Source organism: Cyprinodon variegatus, unplaced genomic scaffold, assembly GCF_000732505.1.
Source record: "Cyprinodon variegatus isolate N-32 unplaced genomic scaffold, C_variegatus-1.0 Scaffold73, whole genome shotgun sequence".
In the NCBI taxonomy this organism is placed as follows: domain Eukaryota; kingdom Metazoa; phylum Chordata; class Actinopteri; order Cyprinodontiformes; family Cyprinodontidae; genus Cyprinodon; species Cyprinodon variegatus.
In genome coordinates this window covers 284,103-298,329 of record NW_015150526.1, presented here as the reverse complement: position 1 = coordinate 298,329, position 14,227 = coordinate 284,103, and the positions used below count along the sequence as shown (strand labels likewise).

Below are 14,227 nucleotides of genomic sequence, written 5' to 3'. Positions count from 1 at the left end.
AAGGAAGGAAGGAAGGAAGGAGAAATATTTTACTTTTCATTAAATAAGTTAAATTAAATACATTTTTGGACAAACATTGGTTTGTAATGTTCTTCAGAGAAGTAACATCTGTGTCTTGTGAACTTGGTTTGTTTCTGTCTGATATTTCTAAATGATCGACCATTCAGACAGTTTTTTTTCTGTGTGTCAGCTGACGCAGCACGAGTCTCTGGTTACTCTGTTTGACAACCGCACCTGGTGTCGCCAGGGTGTAGCTGAGGAGTTTGACTACATCAGCCATCATCATGCCTGGAAACACCCCCAGGTCAACGTCTTTATCACACTCATCCTCTTCATCATCATGAAGGTGAGACGCGAATGCTGGATTATATAAGGAAAGGTTTGCCTACTTAACCCTCACAAGTAGTAGTCGAGTTGTAAAAAAAGAAAAAAAGTTTTTTGGGGGGGAAGTATACATAGCCTAATTAATATATTCTATTAACCCAAAGCAATATGCATGCTATGGTTGTTACATGTCAGGTACAAAGGCACCTTACAGTAGAACTGCAGTCAGTCCCTGGACTGGCATGGCTATCACTGCCCCTACAATCTAGATAGAGACAAATTTCCCACTGGGATCAGCTTCATAGTCATGGTAGGCCACTTCTTTGATTTTACTTTGGAGAATATTTTGGCAAAGAATTTATTAAGATTTGAAACAAAACCTCATAAAACACTGCAAATGAATATCTGAATCCTTTCAAGTCAAGTATTTTATTATTCAAATTCAATCAATTCAAAATCTGAAAAACTGGTTACAAATTCTAATACTGAATTGGCCTGAAAATGAAATAAGCCTATATAAAATCTAACAATTTTACTCACTGTTCAAATATTCATTTAGAGTATTTACAGAGAATCATTGTTGCTTCTATTGGTTAATTTAAGATAAGCTAGTCTATTTGCTGGCAATGAAAGAGGTTAAAACTATCAGGTCCGTCAAACTATATTTACCATTGATCAGACGACTGGCATTCTGCAAGTCATACGAGGGACCTTGCATTCAGATGTCAACATTCAATTCATTTATGACCATTGGCCAGATATTTACATCGCATTTGGCAGTTCATTCAAGATAATAATCCCTGTCTTAAATTGCTTAATTAAAATTTCTTTTTCAAATATTCGATACTATCCTCTTGGTTTCATCTGTTTTTTCGAGAATTACCTGCCTGCCGAGAATTACCTCCCCTGTCGCGAGAGCGCCCATCACCCTAAACTCACGCCCACTGATGAGAAAACAGATTTAAATATGAACGAACAGGGACATTTTATACATATTCTTAATTTTTTCATATTTCTTATACATTGATGCCTTAAAATTGATAGTTTTGGGGGACAGATAAATTTGAATTAATAGGATTTTACTAGTCTGATAAACCAGACTAAATGGAAGATTAAGGTGTTATTTAGTCTGGCCCTGATGAATGAGACATCGGAAGATTGTTGATGAGAACAACCCCGTTGTTTTTCAAGCCATGTCTGTGCCTATTGGCCAACGCTCTGACCAATGAGCGCAACTGACTGTGACGTAGTAAGTGCAACAGAAAGCTGGTGGGGGAGTGTAAACCAACACCCTGTCGGTAAAACGGCGTCCTTCTTAAAAATGAATGAGCGTAGAGCCTCTTCCTGCTCACGTTTCAATGAAAACCCTAAGTCTAATCCTTCCAAAACTGATTCCAAAGCTGAGTCAAAAATCGCTATCAGAGCCAGCGGTCCTTCACACACGGCTAAGCTGAGAGAGGACTGCTGCAGACGGGCTGCGGTTAGCCCTGGCTGCTGTTAGCCTCGGAGCTCCACTGGTTGCCGCATTCCTCTCAACTTCAGAAACAGTTTTTTTAGTTACGCATTAAATCGGTAAATGGACCATATAGTGACGCTTTAAAGTATAATATTCTCGCCTCAAATTATGTTAAAACGTACTTTTACTGAACAACAGCAACAGAAAAGAGAACTTTTAACTTTCAATGGAGCGCTCCATTGAAAGCTGCTGCCTCCGCAGCGCATGCTACTGTTCAATAGTTGTTGCCATCTTCCTTGTTGTGCTTTATCCAACGTTGCGCAGCTTTGTCGTCACGCCCTCAAAACCCCGCCCACTTTGCATCCAGAAATTCAAAACACGTCTCTACGTTGTGATTGGCCTGCCAGTTCTAGGGCCTGGGGCATTGATCAAAGCTAGACCACTAGACCACAGGCTAGGATTTTACTTGTATGGAGACACGTTTCAGTTGATGTGCTACAGTCACTGTGTGATACATAAATTCTCTGCTCAGTGGATGCCAATTCCCAGTTTTGTTATCAACACCATTCTAGATAATTTCTGACATTTTATTTGTTAAACTTAGAAACCTGCCGAAGATTCCCTCCCCTCCTCATTTTCACATTTATTGTCCCAGACTTATGAAATTCATACCACAATCACAGAGAGCAGGTATGATTATGTGGAGAAACTTGCATAATTGTAAACACATTATTTCTCAACCTAAGCAGGGGAGGGAGATCTTGGCAATTTAGAACCTAGAACCTGCGAAAGATTCCCTCCCCTCCTTATTTTTACATTCCCTCAAATTGCGTTGTCTTTGCCACTTGGCCGTGATGCTATTCAGAACACCATCACCTGTTCCACTGGTTGCGCCACTGAGGTTGAAAAAGAAATCGCATATGCCCTCTGGACCACCATAATTTGGTCAAGCGCACAGCCTGCCAGATGTTGAAAGGGCAATATTATTGCCATTACTGTTAATATATGTAATTTACATATTCAGTGATAAAACGTCACAGGGGATATTATTGGGGTATGGTCATTTAAGAAGGGGAATGATTTTTAAGGTTTATTTTAAGAAGGGGGATGCCAACCCCCCTCATCTCCCCTCACAAATCCCATCTAAGTCTTTTTACTTGATTTTATGCCACGGAAAAGATACGCTGAAAATGGGACTTTGATTAAGGTATTTGCAAATAATTCATTAAATCATAAGCCACCAAGTCTTGCAAAATAACTTCTGACCAAATATCATTTACATAACTGGTAACAAAACTTTGAGAATTAGAACTCTTCACTTTAGGTTCAAAACTGAATCATTTACCCTTTCAAGCCAAACCTTTCTTTCTGTTTCAGTTCTGGATGTCTGCTGTAGCCACCACCATGCCTGTCCCATGTGGAGCCTTCATGCCTGTCTTTCTTATTGGTATATAAATAGTCTATATTCTTTCCCTGGTTTGATCTTAATTTGCATCTTAGAGGATAGGCATCATTCTGTGTCTGTGACTGACTGACAGGTGCAGGCTTCGGCAGATTAGTGGGAGAAATCATGGCAGCCATGTTCCCTGATGGCATCCATGCAGATGGTACTGTGTATCCTATAGTTCCTGGTGGCTATGCCGTTGTTGGTGAGTTGCCTAAAGTCATTTTTTTTATATTCTAAAGTTATTTCTGTGTTGAATTTTATAAAGATTTCTCTGCATGTGTTTGTTTTATGTGAGTTAAATAGCTGTTTTCTTAAGGCTCAAGCTAACTTCAATGCATGTGCTTTAACATTAAGGATTAGTAGAATTGCTTCTTCTATAAATCAAAACTTCTATTTACATTTTGAGCTACAGTAAAACTACAATTTGTGAGTCAAAAATAAAAGTTATTGTGTTTTCAATGAAAATGCTTTGGAGCGATATTTTTCAAAATTCTTGTTTTTAATGTAATTACCAGGTTTATAATAAGCTGTGCAGATTTAACATGACTAATATATACCGGCTTTGCCTTCTCTTTGGGCAGGGGCTGCAGCGCTCTCTGGAGCGGTCACTCACACTGTTTCCACAGCCGTCATTGTGTTTGAGCTGACTGGTCAGATCTCCCATATCCTGCCTGTGATGATCGCAGTGATACTGGCCAACGCCGTGGCACAATCACTCCAGCCATCCCTGTACGACTCCATCATCCGCATCAAGAAACTTCCATATCTGCCCGAGCTGGGGATGGGACACCACGAGTGAGTTGGTTTCTTTGTGCTTGCTGTTAAAATGATTGATGAGCCCTCTTTTGGTTTGTTTTCATTCTTATGTATCTCACTCTTTCCATCACCAAACTATTAACGTATTTTCCATGATCTAACTTCTCCTCTATGATTTAGGAAGTATAATATCCGTGTGGAGGATATCATGGTCCGAGATGTGCGCTTTATCACTCTGAATTCTTCATACAGAGACCTGCAGGAGGTGCTGCTGACTGGGCATCTAAAAACACTCGCCCTGGTTGAATGTAGAGGTCCGTTTTCATCTTTTTCTCTTTCTTTGGAACAGTGCAATCTGAGCCAAGAGCTGGAGCTTTAGATTTTCTAGAACTTTTGTATTGTTTTCAGGTTAAAAGGGGATGTAGGACCATATTAATTGTACCCTTCTTTTAAAAAGGTTGTTGTTTCCAAATGTTGGCTAGATTTGTATATTCAGAGATATTTAGATTTATTTTTAAACTCATAGTCTCTAATCACTTGATTTTGGATTTCCTTTTTCTCTTTTTTCCCTGCCCTGTTCAGAAAACTATTCCAATGAAACTGTATATGCATGGTATTAGTTTGATTGTGCTCTTTATGCTGTAGAAATATTTGGTTACGTGTTTGGGTTTTTTCTCCGTTTGCACAATCTTCATTCATTATTAATGCAAATTGTGTGTCTTCTTCTCTAGAGGATTTTAAGTCATTTCTATTTAATTACTTCTGCAGCGGCCTGGCAATATCCAGTTTTGCAAAAAGACAAGATGGACTCTTCTAACTTAAGGGTTTTATATATCAGAGTATACTACAAATTGTCTAGTCTTTGCCAGATTTTTATTTGTTTTAAGTTTACTCCAAGTGTTGCATGAAGCATTTAGCCCTATCATTGTACATTAAAGGATGATAAAACCTAAATACAACCTTCATAAAACTTTCATGGCTCCATAGGGTTAAGGAATATAGTTTTTGCAGTTTGCTGTGCTACATGCACACAGTTATTGACATAATACCAAAATTGTATGGACCAAAAAGTGTATTCCACTTATGATTTATTTTTGTTCAGTGGGATTGTTATGTTTTTTTTTTTTTTTTTTGCACACTTCAGGTAAGATTTTAATCATTTAAAACCATTAAAGAAGAAATCAAGCTAATGTAAATACAATGTAAAGACTTAGAACTGGAAAAGGGTGCTCTTATTAGTTAAACTCCATCTTGCATGGTGTGATTCTTATGTAAATATAAGCCTTAAAACCTTGTTGCTGTGTTAGAGAACAGTGTCGAGTCCAGAGAGCCAAACTAGAAGGATAATGCTTTTTCCTGTTTGCAAAAATGAGCTTACTAATAAGGCAACATAACCCTCCTGCTGCTGCAGCAAAAGGCAGACAACCTTATGTCCTCCAGCCTGACCTGAACCTAATTCCCTTTTAACGCTGCCCAGCAGAACAGCCACTTGGTGCAAACACTAATTAGCTCTGTGTGTGGTCTACAGCTCTTTCTTTTCTTTGTAAGATATCTATAGGCTAGGAAATGGGAAATATATGCTGCTTTTATGAAATACAGATTAAAAAAAAAACATTTTATGAAACAAGATTGATATTTGACTATTTCTGCTGAGTCAATGTGATGGATTGATCTTCTTCTCTTCTTCCTCAGACTCCATGATCCTGCTGGGCTCCATAGAGCGACTGGAGCTTCAGTCTCTCCTTTCTCTTCAGCTCAGCCGCCAGCGAAGGCTTGAGTACCTTTGTCAGATGGCCCAGGACAACGGCGCTCATGATCCACTCAACAGTCTGACCTCTGACAGCACCCCAAGCTCCCCTTGTGCCCACATTCACCTCAACACTCCCACCAACACCAGTGCTCGCCAAGTGGTTCGCTTCTTGGTGAGCACCCAGCAGGTGTGAGGCGTCCGGGGGCGCCGGGGGCGGGGCTGGGACAAACTCTGGCTTGGGGTGGGTCATAGCATAGACTAGAACTAGGCTAGAAACAGCATGAGAGGAGCACGTGGCAGTAGGTAAAGGCACAGATGCAGCTTTAGGATTTTTGCTGTGGTAAGTTTTTTTTTAAACTTATACAAATGATTAATATGACTGCATCTTCCATTAACATATATCTCTCTTGTGTCTCTGTTGTCTGTGCCTTTACCTGTGCTGTCCTGTTCTTTTTGCTTTTTTTCATGCATGCGCTTGGTCATTCTTGGTCATTTCTCTTTTTGTGTGCATGATTCCGTGTCTCGCCTCTCCTCTTAATGTACTGTTCATGCAGATCTCCACAGAGGAGTCTTCCTCCTTTAGCCCGGTGGTTTCTAATGCTCAGCTTCCTCTGAAGTCTGCCTTGAAAACTGTGTTGGCCATCAGCGATGCAGAGACGGCAAATAGTATGTGTCTTAATAAAGAACACAAAAAAAAAAACTGAGAACAGAAGAGTGTGATTTATGAGTTCTAAAAAAAAGTATTGACATGCCTTTATTAATAAATCACATTTTGTCATGATAAAACCACAAACATGTATTTTATTAGAACTTTGTGTGTAGACTACAATACAATAGTGCTTAGTTTAGAAGTCGACATGCATTTGTATATAGCCCCCCTTTGATGCCCCTAGATAAGATCCAGTGCAACAAATTCACTCCTAAGTCCACATGAATCTGCATGTTTAATATAATCTTTGTATAATTCCAACATGACCATCTTAAAAGCTCTTTTTCAAAATCAGTTGCTATACCTGAATATTGCTGTTAACTGATGCTATTAAACTAAACTTTTTTTTACAAAAAAGAATGCTCAAACATAACAATTTGTACATGTAAAAAAAAAAAAAAAAACTGCTAGGGATACACACAGCAAATGCAGCAAAAGGCGATTCTTCAAAATATGGGTTTCAAAATAAATGTGCAACTTTTTTTTTTATTAATAAAAAAAGTCTGAGAAACTAACCCCCTTTTTTCTCTTTAAAATAATATGCTGCTTTGTGTTATTATCTCACATAAACTCAACATAATACATTTCCAGTTGTGGTTCTAATGTGACAAAATGTAAAAAAAAAAAAAAAAAAATCTTAAGGCGCTTTGTTTAAAATTATAATTGATGGAAAGTCGATTCGATTTGATGTTTTGATTTTTCTTCTAACAGGCTCACAGACCCTCTCCTGTGCCGATCAAGACAAGGAGCTGCTGGAGGTGAGAAGAGTTTATTTTTAAGTGAGGAAGAGTGGGACCTGCTCTGTGTAAGAGGATGTGTGCTCTCTCTGAGTCCATGCCTTGTTGCTGTCAGATAGGACTCACCCAAAGGCAGCAGAGCTTTGAAGTGTGATGTCATTCTGTCGTCGTTCTGCACAGCTCTGTCCTTAGCCAGTGACTGCAGCCTATAACTACACAGCACACACACTCTGCTAGTTTTTCAACATCCTACATTTCACTTAGCCTTAGTTAAATTAAAGGCAGATATTTAGCCACTTTGAGGCAATTATTGACCTGTGTTTGACATTTTGATGTAGAGGCTCGTTAGAAATAATAAACTCTTGACGTTTGCACAATTGTAAAACTTCTAATATTTATGTCAGAATTAGGATTGTCCATTTTATCATCTAAGATTTTTTTTTTTAAGTAAAACTAAGAAGAAAACAAAACAAAAAAAGTGCTTTAGTGACATTTAGATAAGAAATATTTTAAAATACTAGCAAATATGCCTTCCTCCAACTTGGGCAAACCTGGTAAAAGATTCCCAAACAGTCTTGAATAAAATCAGCATAATTTAACAAGAAACAGACTAGAAAAACAACCTTTAACAGGAGTGAATTTACTGACTACAGGTAAAAAATGCACTTTAATTCACAGAGTCTTTAGTAGAGAAACAGGTCTGCAGCATCACAAGTCCGTCGCTGTACTTAACAGTGGACATAAGGGGATTTTCCAAATATGAATTTTGTGTTGGACGGCAGATTCTTCGTTTACCAACACATCAGGAGTCTTTTTTTCAGAAACCACAATCTTAGATTCATCTAAAACTGACTCTAGTGTAACGTGCAGTAAGGCTGGCACTGAGCAGTCTCCATGTGCTTGCATTTAAAATGGTAAGACACAAAAGAGAAATGTCGGCACCCCCTGAACATCTGGGTGGTATTTTAATAGAATCAAACAGCTGATCTGATGTCAGCATGCTTGTCTTTGTTATGAATTTCTAACAGTAAGATTTTAGTCTTTTTCTTTCCCCTTGCCTTCCAGCCTCCTCTCTCTGGAGACACGATCACCTCGGACTCTTGTCCATCCTAGTGGTCCATACAATAATAATAATATTTAAATAATAATAATAAGCTTGTGTTTTACATTCATTTTTTCCTCTGAAAGTCAGGGATTTTTTAATAGATGAACGACAAAAATGCTTCTATGATGGTCATTTTAGATGAATTGTTGGATTTAGTGCAGTTATACAAAAAATTATTATTGGGATTTTTTTTCTCATGTGAATGAGTTGCAAAGTGATTTTACTCATCCTTCCCATAGGAGAAAATAACTGAAGTGAAAGCAGCGTGTCAGTAAATTTTTCTTTAATAATATAACACTTGTATTATCAAAAGTAGTGTTTTCATTTAATATTATGAATAAATATATTTTACATGATTAAAATAATGCCAATAATTACAACTACATGAATCAAACAAACCCCAATTGTTATTTGTTTTCTCTTTAGTCGTTAGTCGTAAAACAAAAACGACTTATTATGTAGATATAGAGAAGCCACTACTCTTTTGACATCATGTGATGAGTATCTTGAATAAACACAGAAAAACAGATACAAAATAATGGGTTTACTTTGACCTGGTTTAAAAAGAAAGGGTTGATATGGGGCTGACAAATCAAAATTATAGGTTTAGTTTCATTCTCCATGTTGTCCTTCAGTTTAGCAAGGTGGGGGATCTTCCATCTGAAAGGGGCAATGCCATATTTTTCTATTTAAATATATATAATAGAAGGATTTCAAAGATTAAGATAAAGGATGATCTATCCTGGGTACATATCTAACAATAGCTGCTGCATTGAAATCAGTTGTCTCATAAGGATTTTGTGCCCTCATCTTCATCTGTGGTGCAGTAATTACAGCCTTTCAGTAAAACTGCGCTTTCATCCCAGACTTCCGTGTAGAAGTCTGGCTGAAACCCAGTGTTCAGTGCCGCCATGCTCAGAGGGTTAAAAGCTGTCCACTTTATCTGAACCTTGTGTTAATCTTGTGCTGTCATGTCTTCTCTCCCCCGGCTGGAAGAGTCCGGTCGGGTCGGCCTCTCCTGACAAAACACAGCCCAAGCCCAAACGAGTGAGGATCTCCATGGCGGTAAGACTGTCTGCCGCCTAGAGACTGTTGCTTAGTAACTGTTGCCTTGCAACCTGCACATAGTAAGTGCTGGAGCTAAATATTTGTGGTGCTCAAACCAAAAGCATCAGAGTGGCTTTTTACAGAGAAAGAGAGAGAGCATGTTTGAGAATGGTCAAGATGTTGGTGCATTCAGACGTTTTCACTTTTAACTGCTTGTAATGCTTGTTCAATGTTACATTGTACTTTTTCCCAACACCTGCATTTTCATAACTATACACTGGGTTTTTAAACCTCTTAAATGTTTCCATTTTTTGTAACTTTACAACCACAAACGCCAATGTCTTCTACTGGGATTTAATGTGACAGACTAACAGTATGTAGTATATCTATTTTCAAAAATATACATCTGAAATAATCATTAATATAAAGCCTAATTTACTCTGATACCCATAAATAAGTTTAAATAGCAACAGGTTGTATTTAGAGGTTTCCTTCCTTTTTGAAATTCTTAAAAAACATATTTGTGACAGAAACTTAACTCACCTCATCACCCTGAGCACAGTATCATGCTGTGGAGCTGCTTTTTTTTCTCGTTTGCAGGGCAGGCACACTTTTTGAAGTAGATCAGGTGATAGAAAGAGGTAGAATGCTTGTTTGAGGAAGTAAAAGACTGGAGCACAGGTTCTCCTACACAAGGAAAACACTAAACCCATAGCTAAAGCTACATTGAAACTGTTTTAGATCAGTGTAATAAAATGTCTGCACAGCCTAGCGATAGAGGCAAAAGTCAGGCTCTAGACCTGCAGTGCTTCTACATATCTCCTAACAGACTTGTGGTGGAAAAGGAGTTAAATGTGACCGTGTGGACGCCTCAATATTTTAACTAAAGTATGATTTATGTTGGTCTGTGACATAAAATCTTACAAAATATATTTAAATATGTGGTTCTATGAGAAGATATTTTAAAATAATTCAGGGTGTGACCTGTTCTGAGAAGCAGACATCCCATCAGCTCTCAAACTAAAGATCTGGAACGTACTACACAAAGTTCAATTTGAAGCCAGAAGCGACTTTGCATGTTCTAATATACTTCAGGTAGCATATTTTTATAAATGTTAACTAAAGCGTCTGTCTATTTTGTATTTTTAGGAATCTCCTGAAGTTGAAGACTGTATGACTCCCTCAGAGGTGAGGCATGCACAGGTAGAAGGGATTTATACAGACTTCTATCGGTTACATATTAAAAACTGTTTTTTTTTTTTTTGTCTCTATCTCCTATCCCTTCGCAGATAGCAGAGTGGGAGGATCAGCAGCTCGATCAGCTGGTAGATTTTAAGAACTGCAAGATTGATCCTGCCCCCTTCCAGCTGGTGGAGCAAACGTCCCTGCATAAGGTACAGAAATAACTAAAAACGTTTAATACAGCAAGATTTCTCTTTAACCCGTAAGGCTAATACTTAGATGTTGGCTCTTCGAAAAAATTAAAAACAATCCACTGGACTTGGTTTCCAAGTTTGAAGACGTTTTGCTTCCCATCCAGGAAGCTTTTCAAAGGCTTGTTTTTTTTCATTTATTTTTTTTAAACTCAACGTTATTCCTGACATTTTCAATTGAAAAAGCCTCGTGGATTGGAAGCGAAACGTCTTCAAACTTGGAAACCAAGTCCAGTGGATTGTTTTTACTTTTTACGGAATGACTATGACCTGGATGACTCAGAACCTTCACCAGCATAAATGTGGGTTTGCGCTTGTTGTAACACCTGGAAGTAATGGATGCTCTATTTTCACTGTGGATGTCCCTGTACTCAAGAGGGAATCCTTAACTTGCTGCATGATTGCCATCATGAGATACAAACTAGAAACAACCCAAATATTGATGATTTCTTGGAGAAATCATTCTTATCCATTCTAAATCTATGAAGAATCTCTTCAAAACTCTTCCTCTGGTTTGATAAGGTGCAATTGTGAGGTGGAGGTCTGAGACTGCCTAATCTGACTCAGTGGCCATCTTGAGAGACAAAAATACAAAGCAGTTCCATCCCGTCATGGCAGTTCACACAGCCCAGATGCAAAATGCAAATGAGGCGCTTTCAAGTCTGTATTCAGGCCATGACCCACCTCTCGTCTTTACCCACAGACCCACACTATCTTCTCTCTGCTGGGCCTGGATCACGCATACGTGACCAGCATGGGACGGTTGGTTGGAGTGGTCTCTCTTAAAGAGGTATGCATGCGGTTTCTTGATTTCTCTTCCATTTTAAAGAGCTTAAATGGGCAACTTGTATTGTTTTTCTATACTCTCACCGGCTTTTATTGCTTTCTCTTTTTCTGCTGACTGATTTCCAATATTTACAGCTGCGTAAGGCCATCGAGGGCTCAGTAACAGTGACTGGAGTGAAAGTACGCCCTCCTCTGGCCAGTTTCCGTGACAGTGGGAACAGCACAAGCGTATCCGAGGTAACAGAACTACACAAGCTGTGCATGCGTCACAGAGGGCTGTCCTTGCCACGGGAACCCAAACCTCCAAACACACCGAAAAAGCTGGACCTTTCATTTAAAGATGTCCCCATCAGGTTCTCAGACAAGACTCATTTGGAGTTTGAAAACAGCGACACCCAGTTGTCAAACCTCGTTCTTCAGGAAAGCCCCTCATTCGCGGAGGACCAATCAGAGTTTACTTTTGACTGCAGTCCATCTCACACTGAGGAATCAGAGCTGGGCTGTGACCAAGACCCCATTGATCCAACACCAGAGCCGGAATTAGAATTAGAGGAAGAGCACATGACTCTGCCTCTAAACATGGAGCAGTCTGAACCTGAGGGAGAGGGTAGCACTGTCCACACTACGGACCAATCACAATGCTAATCTAATGCTCACCTATACTACCGCCTCATAAATGTATCTGTTTCTTCAATTTGTATCAGTCCAGTCTTGACACTTGTGTTTCTAACCTAGTGATGTGAGCAAATGTCTGTTGAAAAAAGAGCAAAGCTGTTTTTTTTATTTGCTATCTTTATAACAGCCATCAGATTTCTTATGAAGACCAAATATTACATTATTTCCAAAAATGTCCACATTATGGTTCATCTAATGTTGAAAACATTGAATGTCTCATGCATACATGGAGGTAAAATAAGTTGCATAAAGCTTATTTTCTCCTGTATGCAGCTGATTAAATATGTAAATGAGAAACAGGAAAGCTAGTCAGAAAGCTTGAAGCACAACGCTGCGATACCTTCTCCTCACAAACTGCACCAAACTGAATATTCCTAACTGATTCCCATTGTAGGAACTAACAGCACAAAGGCTTTAACAGGAAAGAGGACTTTGTTTTACTATAATTAACAGTTAATTGCCATGTTGGTAGAAAATCTCATCTTCATGGCTGCTTTGGCTCTTGAGATTTTATCAGAGTTCCTTCTGAAGAAGCCAGATATTTATGAGATTCCCTGAATCCGGATCACAAAAAAACTTCTTATACAATAATTGTGGATAGAACTGTTATCTGTTTTTGGGGGGTTTCAGATGTATTCTGTGTCTAGTTGGCTGTATTTTATTTGAATGACTTAAAAAAGCACTAATGATTGAGTATGAACTGAGGACTTGCAGCTAATGCAGCCGAGTGGCTGGTTGGCAAGTATCAAACTATCAATGAGTTCATTGCACTATTCTTACCACCAAAACCTATTTGAAATAATTCCTATAGCAACTACATGCTTTGATATATTTCATTGGGATTTTAAGGAAAAAAGAAAATATATATTTTTGAAATTACCCTGATGATAAAAAATTGTAATCACTGTATGTCTCCTGTTCCATCATGCTGTTACTCAGCATTCGTTTTTCATCACACATAGAGTTTTAAATGCAGAGAGATCAGTATTGGTATAATCTCATGGCTGCAAGTCTAACTGTGATAAGGGACATTTGTTGGATTTTCTTCTTTTTTAATATCTCCTTCTCTGCATGTATCCATAAAGAACATATATTAAATATAGAAAGAATATTTGCTATGTAGGCGGTTCTAGAAGGCAATTTGTAATGCCTGATATCATCTAGTGGGAATCTGTGAAAGATTGGCTGAATAAACTCCTAGATCCTGTTCTCTTAACAATTACATGTTACTTCCTAATTGATTTTTCTCTTAAAATCCCAATGAAATCTATTGAAGTTTGATGTTATAACCATCATAAGTGCGAGTTAAAGGCTTAGGAATGTTTTTTTTCTTTTTACTGTGAATGTCAACATGAATGTTCCTTAGCACTTCAGGGAAGATGTAACAACCGTTTGTTGAAGGTTTTAATGCTTTGACTGACCCCTTTTTAATTTATAATTTTAACACATAAAGATTTATAATTATTTTCTGGTCTGAAAAAATGGTCAAACAAACAATTTTTGTTCATATCATATTACATGTCAGTACTCATTTTATGTTCATATTTATTATAATTATTATTATTCAGTAAGCACAACATTTAAGAGCAATACCTTACAGTAATTTTTTTATCTGTGTGCCCAGGGTGATATTTTTTGGGATGAGTCAAAAAATTAAAAAAAGAAAATACTTATGTGAATCGTACACAAGCCCTTGTTTTGCAATGTGAGAAAATTCTTGTTGTTTATAAGTTGTGTGATCAACGGGGACGTTGGGGCATGGATTGGCTCACCCAGGGCGAGATTCATGCAGGAAGTCATTTGTGAAAGTCGGGTACCTAAGTTCTGCACCAAACAAGCCTCTCTCCTACACCAACATGTCTCACAGTATACTGACATGTTTTTTTTTTTTTTTTGGTTTTACTAAAACTGGTATTAACATTATAGCAAAACTGCTTATTTATTTATTTATTTATTTATTTATTTATTTATTTATTTATTTATTTATTTATTTATTTATTTA

At 38.0% G+C, this 14,227-nt stretch overlaps 1 protein-coding gene across 1 annotated transcript in view; it reads left to right on the top strand.

The window, feature by feature from the left end:
- LOC107083348 (chloride channel protein 2-like) overlaps nucleotides 1-14,069 on the top strand; it is a 66,165-nt gene extending 52,096 nt beyond the window's left edge. The window contains exons 12-24 of the mRNA XM_015372490.1: nucleotides 191-346; nucleotides 3,158-3,227; nucleotides 3,319-3,429; nucleotides 3,809-4,022; nucleotides 4,164-4,297; nucleotides 5,676-5,920; nucleotides 6,288-6,399; nucleotides 7,154-7,200; nucleotides 9,281-9,349; nucleotides 10,481-10,519; nucleotides 10,621-10,725; nucleotides 11,468-11,554; nucleotides 11,686-14,069. Coding sequence (XP_015227976.1) covers nucleotides 191-346; nucleotides 3,158-3,227; nucleotides 3,319-3,429; nucleotides 3,809-4,022; nucleotides 4,164-4,297; nucleotides 5,676-5,920; nucleotides 6,288-6,399; nucleotides 7,154-7,200; nucleotides 9,281-9,349; nucleotides 10,481-10,519; nucleotides 10,621-10,725; nucleotides 11,468-11,554; nucleotides 11,686-12,195 — 1,899 coding nt within the window. The 3' untranslated portion in view covers nucleotides 12,196-14,069. The remainder of the gene's footprint in view (nucleotides 1-190; nucleotides 347-3,157; nucleotides 3,228-3,318; nucleotides 3,430-3,808; nucleotides 4,023-4,163; nucleotides 4,298-5,675; nucleotides 5,921-6,287; nucleotides 6,400-7,153; nucleotides 7,201-9,280; nucleotides 9,350-10,480; nucleotides 10,520-10,620; nucleotides 10,726-11,467; nucleotides 11,555-11,685) is intronic.
- The last annotated feature ends 158 nt before the right edge of the window (nucleotides 14,070-14,227 follow it).